Below are 11,812 nucleotides of genomic sequence, written 5' to 3'. Positions count from 1 at the left end.
TAAGTAGCTTTAAACTTGTAACAGCATACGCCTATTTATAATTAAATTTTATTGTTTTATTGCCCTTTGAACCATGTCTAACTACTATTTACGCCATTATAAGTTGTAACTCACTTGGGGAACATGCAGCTCACGTTGCACTATCGAATTACCTTACCCATAATCTACTCTGAGCTGCTCATGTGCATGCCTGGTGAAATATATTTATTATATTATTATTATTTATTTTACCTAATCTAACCTTAACTAACCTAAAGAGTTCCCTATTTTTACATTTTAGTTACTTTTATAATAATGAATAAAGAATAAACATGAAAAACAAGAAATAAAGTACTTACCCGAGTATTCTTTTTTTTTTACTGTTGACTATCGATGACACTTAACCCTACTTTTATATACTAATGGTAGTAATGCATTAAATAATTTTTATTTAATTAAATAATGCACTAAAGAACGTAGAATAATAACATGCAAAAAGCAGACAATTTACTCTAACAATTAATAATAAAGAAATGCGACAAGAGCCGTTAGAAATTCATCTAAGCTAGTTGTTGTTGTACCTGTGGGAACCAAATTTGTATTGCCAGTGAAACTGATGATTATCAGTCCAGAACACAATGTAATATAATACGTCATTTGATAGATGAAAACCTTAACTTTCTATTGGTTATAGGTATATATAGTTAAACGTAAAAGAGAACGATTAACAAATCCTGAAAGAGAGAATGTGACAGGAGGGGTCTGATTTTATACTTGATAGCTCTGTAACCAAACAAAATTGAAGGCTATGAAAATTATGGTTCATCTGAGCAATGATGATTTTATAATGAATTATTTACGTTTGATTTCGAGTTACTGAAGGGGTGGTGGATAAAATAGAGAAGACAAGATACCTAGAGAAAATGTGCCATGTTTGTCACACTAGGGGAAATTCAGGATTTTTTTAAATATTGCCTTATAGAAAGTCTTGTACTATTAAAATATCGATTATGAGCTAAGAATTTATGCTACACTAATTATATAACATAAGCAAAAAGTAGTTTAATAAAATTTTGAATGTAAGACACTAAAACCTTGTGTCATGAGCAGTAAAGGATACCTGTGGTAATAGGGTTAAAATACCAGTTTTTAGACATGTTTTATGATAACAGGAATTCAACATGCAGTACAATTTTAACAGTATAGGATTCAAATTGAATCATAAAAAAATTTAACTTTTGTTAATTTTTTTCTCAATTAATATATTTGTTTGATCTCTTGTACCTTGATAGTTATGGAAACATGTTTTTCATAATACCTAGTTAAGTTGAAAGGCTCTAGTATATTTGGCCAAGTAGGTTTTGTTTAATTTCTTCATTGAAAGGTGTCTGTTATGCTTAGTGCCACTTACTATATCATTAAGAATTGTTGAATATTAACTTCAAATCAAAGCAAACTACCAACCTAGATCATATAAGTATTGTAATTAAAAATCACCTTAGTTATGAATATAGCTAGTTAAAAAATACTATCCTTACTTTCTTACTTCTAAAGATTAGAATGCATTGTTTCTTCAGTTGGTTACCTGTTTTGTTTGCAATATTTTTGGCCATTATCCCAATAATAAATATCTCATGAGGATTAGCCAGTTTAGGAGATTCAGGTTAGTCCAAATCCAAATAGTCACTGTAGGTTTGCTATATTATTAATTCAGTGACTGTGGAAGTTACAATAACACTTGTATTTTTTTCAAGTCCGTTTTATTGACATCAAAAGTAATTATGACTTTTTTCAGATATAAATAACTATATAACTAATGATAATTCTTCTGTTCAAAAAATCAAAATTTTTGTTATGAACAGCCACTTTCACCAGGCCTGGAAGTTTTGGTTATCCATAGGTTGTGTAGTGAATATAGAGAATGTATTTGCACTGAGATGAACTATCAAAACATAACCCAATCATTAAACATGTAGTCTAAGGTAGATATTTTATTTTCATGTTTTTCTTATTTGATGTTTACAATAATTATGCAAACTTTAAGCATCAAAAAGAGAAATTCAGTAAGCTTGTGCTTATGTATGTGCTATTTGTGCTGAAAGCTCCTCTTAGATTACCTGAATAATAAAAGATTAATTAAATTGTTAAGTAAATAAGGTTGTGTAATTCTAATTAAGCAGAGTAATGCTTATTATGTGTGCATGCAAAATGTAAAATCTTTCCTAGTAATTGTTATTAAAATAGTAAATTTTGAAATTTATTTAAATAAAAAGCCTTTGCTGAATTAAAATTTTAAAATGTTTGAATATAGACAAATCTTTGATATTAGTTACAAAAATAATTGATTTGTTAGACAGACAAGCAAAGTGGAAAAATCAAATGTATGTACAGTAACATGCCAAGTTTCAAAGATATTCTGTGATTAGTTCCCAGTTTTTTGTCACATTAAATTTATTTTTTATTCTTCAAAGTATTTTGAATACATTTCTTCTAAATTTTTCTATTGCAGTTTGTAGTTATTATTCTTTCATTACTCCATATGAACAAATTAATAATAAAATAAATGATTTCTTTCCCATTTTCCAAGTACAAAACCATAAATTATTTGAACTGTTTTAATTATTTACTAGCTTTCTGAGAGCAGATGTTATTAGAAAAGTATATGAACATATTGACTTAATGTAATGTAAAAACAAATTAAAAGCAAACCCAAAGTATATTAGACATAAATCGGAACATAGTTTTTCACAGAGTTAACTCAGCAATCTTATTTGTTTTAGTTTATGTATAATAAAACTTGTTTCCGGATTTGATTTGTTTTTATATTCTATGACCCAAACTATTCCATTTTCAAAATTTCACTTTGAATATGTTTTATCCATATTAAATGAGATGGAATATGAAGTTAACAGGGTTGTGATTGACTTAGTTTTATGTACAGTATATGATTAATAATTTAGTGCTACAAAATGTGAATGGAATGGTTATGCTGTGTTTTGGATGAATATTTTAGTTTTGTGTATTCCATTACAAATGTTTGACTTACTGCAACAAATACGTGTACTTTTGTTTACTAAAGTTCATTATGAGAATGGTTTAATTTATTCTTTCTCGGTTGATATTTGTATTAAAATTTCTGGCCCATAGTATTTATTAGTTGTGTTTTCTTTTATCAGTTTCATTAACATTAATTACTGATATCTTTAAGCATTTAAAATAATTAAAATTACTGATAATTTTTTTCAGCTTTTCGTTCAGTACCTGTTTTGAAATCACAGAACATGTTGATTCTGCTGGTTCTAATTTAAGAATCAGGTATAGGATAGAAGCAGAAACCTTCATTTTTAAATACTATCGGGTAATTTTTAATTCATCTCGTGATTCAGAAACTCCAAATATTGTAGCTGATGATCTCACAGTTACAGTTGGGAAGACAAGGTGTAAGAAAGAAGTGGTCTACCTGAAGGTAAGCACTCTTGGTTGTGTTAACCTATTAATACCTAGTGACGTTGAGGGGTTATATTAATATATGTATGAAATTGTTTATCTTTAATATGTTGAACCATATAGCGCATTGAAAGTTTTACTGATATTTTGTTTTGCATTGTGTTGCAATAATTTGTTTTATAAAACCTCATCTTTTTGTTCTGGTAAAACAAAAAACTTATTTTTTTAATTCATAGCTAATTAAATGTAAAACTGCAAGTGTTTTAGAAATCTTTTGTTTTACTTTATCTATTTTCTACAAGCCCCCCACAGTGGCACAGCAGTATGTCTGCAGACTTATAATGCTAGAAACCGGGTTTGATACCCGTGGTGGGTAGAGCATGGCTTTACTTGTAACTTAAAAATTTCTCTCATTCATGTGTTCATTTTGGCAGAATAAAACATAATTTTTTGAGAACTCATGAAGGTAAAAAAAAAAAAGTAATATATATATTAATTATTAAACAAATAATAAGGAAAAAGAGTAATATTATGAGGTATCAAGTTTTAACTATACTTAGTATTGTGAATATTTTGACATTTTTCAATTTTTTAATGCAGGAGAAATCAGATATCCAGACTCCTATCCTGTTCAAGTTAGTGTACTTGCTTGTCCAGAAGGATCCTCCTATGATAGAGGAAGGAGAAGAGTTGCCTGATTTGAATAACTACCCAATTCTCAATCAGCAGGAAGCATCAAAGACTTTTGAGGTAACAGAAACAACAATAAGCTTGCTAGTTTATATACACAAATATGTAGACACACATTTGTACAAAAATGTGGAGTGAGGATGTAGTATTAAGGTTCACTGATGTCTAACAGAAAAGCCAATAGCTCGCACAAAATTTCAGGTTCTAGACTGTTAACTGAAGATTAAATTGAATGTGGGATAGTAAAGGAGAAAAAAGCAAACACAAATGTAGTTTAAAACAAAAATTTTTTATTTGCACAGAAACACAGTATTTGGTTACCTAAGCTAGCCAATCTTTTTCCTTCTCATCTGGCTGCTGGGGTTAAGGGCTACAAAACAAGAGGTGATGATTAAGAGAAATCAAGAGCAAGGGCTAAATCAAAAGACAAACTTTGAAAATACCTGGCTTATATACCAGAGTGAAACAAAGAAAGTCAAGTATTTCATAAGTTCATTGGTTACATACTTCAACTAAGAGTCTCCACACAATCCTAAACCAAGCCAGGTGTACAGGCTTCTGTATTTCCCTTTAAATAGGCTACTTTCCAAGAAATTGTGTAGAAACACATACATGCCAGCTTAAGACTTAAGGACAAAGTTTGCAGTATGTAGCTTTTATCTTTGTAAAAAGACTAGCACATGTTTATGACCTTGAGACATTGCTCAAGGAGAATGTTGTGACTACATGCAAGAACTAAAAGCATGGAAGTTTAAAAAATATTACATGAAGATATCTGGGTAGAGATATAATACATACTAATTATGTAAGGGTGAAGTTCATGACTATGTCAGTCCTTACAAAGACAATCCTCTTAGATACAATAGTAATTTAACATAACTAAATGAAACTTTGGAAAAAAACAAAGAAAAAGATTGTATCAAATGTAATACCTTATTGAGTGAGAAGATGTCCTCGATTTATTGATGGTAATGTTAAAAAAGCCCTCAATTTACACATTTCACAAAAGAACAGGCCAACAGAGAAATAAATATTCAAGTTGGTTTCTTTTGGCAAATTAATGTATGCTAAAGTGTATTTAATTTCCATTATCAGTAAATCAGTTAAAAAAATAACTTTGGTGAATAGCAAAACTTTCATAAACTTGTGCTTGTAAAGAATAAAACCAAGTTAAAATTTTACTGTTATTTTAACTTAAGAAACTGAAACTAATGGATATACAGTATTTTAATATAACATGATAATAGCAATAACTAAACACCTGTGATATGAAGAGCATATATTTTAGTGTAGTCAGATGAAAATTTCTCATTACCAAGATTCTTAAAATTTTTTCATACATCTTTTGGCTTACATGTTGACCAAGGAATATGGCTAGACTGCTTTTGCTGTAGTTATGTATTGTTATGGATCATTCCTCTTAGGCCCGGCATGGCCAGGTGGTTAGGACGCTCGACTCGCAATCTGCGGGTCGCGGGTTTGCATCCACGTCCCACCAAACATGCTCACCCTTTCAGCCGTAGTGGCATTACAATGTGACGGTCAATTCCACTATTCATTGGTAAAAGAGTAGCCCAAGAGTTGGCGGTGGGTGGTGATGACTAGCTGCCTTCCCTCTAGTCTTACACTGCTAAATTAGGGACGGCTAGCACAGATAGCCCTCCTGAAGCTTTGCGCGAAATTCAAAAACAAACAATCATTCCTCTTTGGTGTTATATATTTTCTTCTATGAAAATTTTTTGTATAGCAGAATACACTATGTAGAAATTGGACAGTAATCTTTTGCATTGGCATGTCAGGTAATACCTTGTGTATATCACCTCTTAAATACTGTTGGAATGACTAAAAATAGCATAAATAGTGAATGTGCACTGAGAGTGATTATACTTTATAATTTGATATATAGTGCTATGCTCTCTTTGTCTGGAATATGATTCTTCAGGTCTTTCAGTTTCTACATTTAGTATAAGTTCAGTTTCTCGTCTTATGCACTCCTCACATTCTGACAGTTTTTTTTGTGTTGTTTTACATTGTATGTTCAGTTACTGTTTTGCTTCAAACTCAGTCAGAGTCAGATAATATTCAGTTTATTTCATTAATAAATTGCCTGTCAAATGTCAAGTTATTTGTGGATGCTATTAATTGTGAGTGAGAATTTGTAAATCTGGGGTTACCACAAACCTAACACAACCCAAGTAAATACCATACTATAATACCACTAAAATAATGATTGTTTTTTCTTCCATATACTCTGAATAAAACAGTTTATGTAATTGGACTACTACGTAACACTGAATAAATAAAAAGGTGCCAAGCTTAACGAAAGCTATTGCACCTAATTTTTTCTTAAGGTTTGATAGAAATGCTGGAGAATTGTAATAGTCAAATAAATTACAATATTCATTATATGTAAAACACAATACTTTGTTCAAATATTTTAACTTTTTTTTTTTTGTTAAAATCCAGTGAAATAAATCCAACATCAGAAGTGGCCAAGTAAAGGCTTATCTAATCAAAATCACATGTGGCTTATATTTAGACCAAATTTGACAACTAATTGTAGATTATTAAGATATATAAGTGTATCAAATTTGAAAAGAATCCATAAAGGTTAAGTATGTTTTTCTATCAAATAAAGTTTCCATACTTTCGATGCAAAGAAAAAAAATGGAAAAAGTTCAATCAAAATTGGAGATTTTATATCTCGTGTATTTCTTAATTGATTGCCTTGAAATTTGTTATGTGGAGTAAGGGTCCAGTAGAGTACATCCACTGAAAATATATGGTAGTTTGGATTACCACAGTCCGAGCTACAGAAAGTGAAAAATCACAAAAATATCACTCCTGTTAATAACATAAATTGTGTCCTGCAGGTTGTTTTGGCCACATGACAAAGTACCGTGTGTCTTGATATTGAGCTTAATAGAGATTTTGGTATGATGTATTAGACTACTGAAAGGGATGTTGGTTTTAACTACCTAGTTCAGCGTGTTACTAACCATAATAATTCATTAGTCAGGTATTTGTTATTCCTTTGTATAGTGAGGGAAAAGAATGATTTTGTTATGGAACAATGCAAACAAAAGGCACTCTCAGAAGTACTGTTGAAATTTGTATTTACAGAAATGGAGACTTGTATTTTTAAAACATAGTTCTTATAACAGTACTGACATGTACATGGTATGGTTTGATTCAAGTCAACATATCAATTTATTTGGATGTGATAGTTAATCATTTCTTTGTAAATTCTGCACTTGCTTTTATAAAGAAATGTGAATACTAGTTTTTTTTGATAATTATATGCATGTTTTAATTGTGTTTTATTCACCAAAGTAAACTTAATTTATATAGGTATTTGAAGAATATGTAGTACTGATGATACCAGTTTCTTCTGATTTATTCAGCAAATAAGCTATTCAATGTTCTTGATAATTCAGTGATGAGTGGTGAATTGAGCAATAGATAGCACTTCGTGTTTAGTTTTTATCTGATAATTTTACATGTCTGTGTAATTTTCATATTATATTAATTAGTTATTATGTTTATAATATTTTTCTATACACAGAAGATTAGCTCATATTCTGAAAGTTTCATAGAACATTTTACCTATGTATTATTTGTTTATTGTAGCATTTCTTTGCATTAATCTCTATTTCTGGATAATTTTTGAAAAACAGTGGAAAAGTGTATTGTGTTATAAATATATTTTGTTATTAAAAGAAACTATGTTTTAGCTTGAATTATGTGAAAAATTATATTTTATAATTAATTAAAATAAATAGAGCTAAGAGAAGTAAACCTAAATCTTTCCAATGTTACAGCCAGTGGCAGATAAATTTGACATTGGAGAAAAACAGTATAATACATGGAGTTGGTTCTTTCAACATTCATGCACATTATCTTGTTACTAATGGTATAATTATTCAAAATATTATTCTTGTCTTTACTATGTGTAATATTATTTTCCCAGTGTTTCAACCAGTGAATTCTCCAGCCATCATCAAGTCTTATATCAGACTTTTTATTTGTACATTTCACAACCAGAAAGCTTTTTTTGTGGTTGATTTGTTTGGTCACATGATAATACATGAAGGAAGACAAAAGGGTGAAGAAGAACCACATATAAAAACTGGAGAAACTCATGAACCGAGCAACCACTGAGCCAACATATCAACAAATAAAGGCAGTGGTAAACCTGAGTGACAACCAACTGACATTGTATGAAGAGGCAGTACTCAACAAAGTGCTAAATTTCACAACCACCATTAAACGAATCAACCACCTCGACATAATAGCTCACACAGAAGAGACAGCAATGCGGTTGGGGAGAGAAGAAGGGGAATAACTATGCTGGAAAGTCAGAAAGCACTAGATAAGGCAAAACCTCCAAAGATGAATCTGTCCAGAGAAGAGTAAGCAGCTATCAAGATGCTCAGGAATGATGACAAAGTCATCATACCCCTAGCTGACAAAGGAAATGCCTCTGTTGTCATGAACAAGGAGGAGTACACTTACAAGCTCAACAACCTAGTGAGTGATGGGACATACACAAAACTGCAGAGAGACCCTACATTTGTGACCAAATGAAAAATGTCCAAGATCCTGAAAAAGAACAAGGATAAAGGATACTTGACTGATACACAATATGGACAGTTGAATCAACATTACAGCAAACTACCACACATGTACGGCCTACCAAAAATACACAAGACTGGCATACCACTAAGACCAATTGTCAGCTGCTGGGTCTCAGCTTTATCACCCATTAGGCCAATTCCTGGTCAAGATAATCAGTCATCCTCTTATGTGAAGAACTCCACCCACATTGTCTCCTTGATCAAGGATATGCCAATAACACCTGGCATACAAATAGTTAGCTTCAACTTTGTGAGCCTGTTCACCAATGTTCCAACAGTCGAGGTTTAAATCATTGTGAGGAACAAACTGGAAATGGATGACACATTACTAGAAAGAACATACATCTCAACCGATAACATCATGGAGTTGCTCATGTTCTGTGTAACTACCCCAGCACAGCTACATGGTGTGTATTATCAGTAGGAGGAAGGGATGGCTATGGGCATGCCATTGTCATCTATGATTGCCAACACCTATATGGAATACTTCAAGGATCTAGCATTGGAAGCTGCACCTCTCGTACCAGCAGTGTGGCTTTGATACATTGATGACATGTTCGTCCTATGGCAACATCAAGAGGACGTAACATCATTCCTTGACCATATCAACAGTCTTCAACTATCAATCCAGTTCACCATGGAACAACAACATACTACTGTTCCTAGATGAGCAAGTGGAAAGAGATGCAACTGATTTCAAGGTATCTGTGTACTATAAACCAACAGCCACCAGTCGCTACCTCAATGTTCTTTTTTCTTATGGCAAGCTATAGTAATGCTGTACAATGTGTAACAAGACATCATAAAAGCTACATTGGTACTTGGCTAATATTGCTATACCATGGACATTTGTGACAGTTGTTAACATTTTGGCTGGCTAGTTGGTATTGGATGGTAATAAAGAATCCCATGATCTACAGCAGAAGACAAAAAGGGCCAAGGACAAATTGGATTAACAGGAAAATGGAAAGGAGTCATTATAACATTCAATCGAGGACTGGCGCCATTAAATCCCAGCAAAGGTTCAACATTCAGTGACACAAATATAGTTAAGTAGATGAGTTAAGGCTTTTTTCAAAATCATTATTCATTGTGTTGGCCCATTACCAAAAACAAAGTTGGGAAATGAGTATCTATTGGTTATTGTGTGTGCTTCCACCAGATTTCCCAAAACCATTCCATTAAGAAATATTAGTGCACTCAATATTTTCAAGGCTTTGGTCAAGTTCTTTACCTTAGTTGATCGTCCAAAAGAGGTGCAGTCTGATCAAGGGTTGAATTTTATGTCTAGTCTTTTTCAACAAGTCGTACACAAATTGAGAGCCAAACAGATTGTCTAGTGCATATCACTCAGAGTCTCAGAGAGCTCTGGAACTATTTTAATCCACTTTGAAGACTATGATTAAGACATAATGTCATGGGAACGAATGGGATGAGGGTATTCCTTTCTTGTTGTTTGCTGCCTGGGAGTAGGTACAGGAATCCCCTAGTTTCAGTACATTTGATTTATTGTATTTGGTCTTACAATAAGGAGTCCTCTGAAGTTAATTAAGGAAATCTGGTTGAGTGAGGAGCCAGAGAGTCTGAATTTGCTGGATTATGTCTCCAAGTTTAGAGTAAGGCTCAGTAGGGTATGTGAGTTAACTCATGAAAACCTCAAGTTAGCACAAGGTGAAATGAAAAGTTGGTACGACAAAAATGCAAAAGAACGGTCATTTAAGCCAGATGATAAAGTCCTTGTGTTACTACCAATCAGAGGTCACCCTTTGCAGGCAAAGTTTCATGGCCCAGGTCAGGTGGTAAGAAAGTGAGTGATCTTGATTATGTGAGTGAAACACCTGATCATAGAAAATCCACTCAGTTGTGTCATATTAATATGCTGAAACTATACTGTGATCGTAATGAGTCATCTGTTGTTACAAGTGTCAATGATATGTACGACACCAATAATTGTGACCAAAATGATGTTACTGTCACTGAAAATGTTATTGAAGACAAAAATGTTGTGAAGGTTAAACTTAGTAATTCAGAAATCTTAGCAAATCATGATATAAAATTGGGACACTTGAGTCCAATTGAAAAAGAACAGTTATCAAGTTTGTTTGTAAAATATAAACAATTGTTTCCTGATGTTCCAAATAGGACAAATATGTTGTTTCATGATGTTGATGTTTCCCAACCTATAAAGCAACATCCATACAGGGTCACACCTGAAAAAGCACAGGAAATGAAAAGTGTAATTGAGTACATGCTAAAAATTGACATTATACAACTGAGTCAAAGTAACTGAAGTTCACCTTATGTTCTTGTGTCCAAACCAGATGGTTTTTATGATTACAAGGTTATGCCTGTTGGCATGAAAAATGCAATAGCCACATTTGCCCATTTAATGAGTCAAGGTATTCATGGTTTGTAAGGTGTGAAAGTTTACATTGATGACTTGATTGTATATAGTAATACCTGGGATGAACATCTTCAAAGACTTGACAAAATGTTTGTGAGACTTGCCCAGACAAATCTGACTGTAAACCTTGCAAAAAGTGAGCTTGGACATGCCAAGGTGGTGTGTTTGGGTCATATGGTTGGTCGAGGTGATGCGGAACCTGTGAAAGCTAAAATTGAAGCTATTATAGATTTTACAACACCAAAAACTGTAAGATCACTTAAGAGATTTCTTGGCATGGCTGGTTATTATTGGAAATTTTGTAAGAAGTTTTCTGAGATTGGAGTTCCACTCATCAACTTGACTAAAAAGAAACAAAAGTTTGTTTGGAATCCAGAATGTGAAAGCATTGTTATCATATGCTCCACTGTTGAAGGCACTAGATTTTTTTTAGATGGTTCAAGTTGATGCCAGCGATCTTGGTATGGGTGCTGTTCTGTTGCAGGATGGGGACGATGGTATTGAACATCCTGTTTGTTATTTTTCTAAAAAGTTCAACTGTCACCAAAAGAATTATTCCACCATTGAGAAGGAATTTTTAGCCTTGCACATATGGATCATAATCCATTAACATTTTTGAGTAAGTTAAGGAACAAAAGTTATTAAATTGGAGCTT

At 32.4% G+C, this 11,812-nt stretch overlaps 1 protein-coding gene across 1 annotated transcript in view; it reads left to right on the top strand.

Annotated features, from left to right (window-relative positions):
* LOC106467741 (integrin alpha-PS1-like) overlaps window positions 1–11,812 on the top strand; it is a 166,684-nt gene that overhangs the window by 121,675 nt on the left and 33,197 nt on the right. The window contains exons 12-13 of the mRNA XM_022384911.1: window positions 3,226–3,445; window positions 4,027–4,176. Of these exons, the coding sequence (XP_022240619.1) occupies window positions 3,226–3,445; window positions 4,027–4,176 (370 nt within the window). The remainder of the gene's footprint in view (window positions 1–3,225; window positions 3,446–4,026; window positions 4,177–11,812) is intronic.

This window comes from Limulus polyphemus, unplaced genomic scaffold, assembly GCF_000517525.1.
Source record: "Limulus polyphemus unplaced genomic scaffold, Limulus_polyphemus-2.1.2 Scaffold0, whole genome shotgun sequence".
Lineage (NCBI taxonomy): Eukaryota > Metazoa > Arthropoda > Merostomata > Xiphosura > Limulidae > Limulus > Limulus polyphemus.
This window is presented reverse-complemented; position numbering and strand designations above follow the sequence as displayed.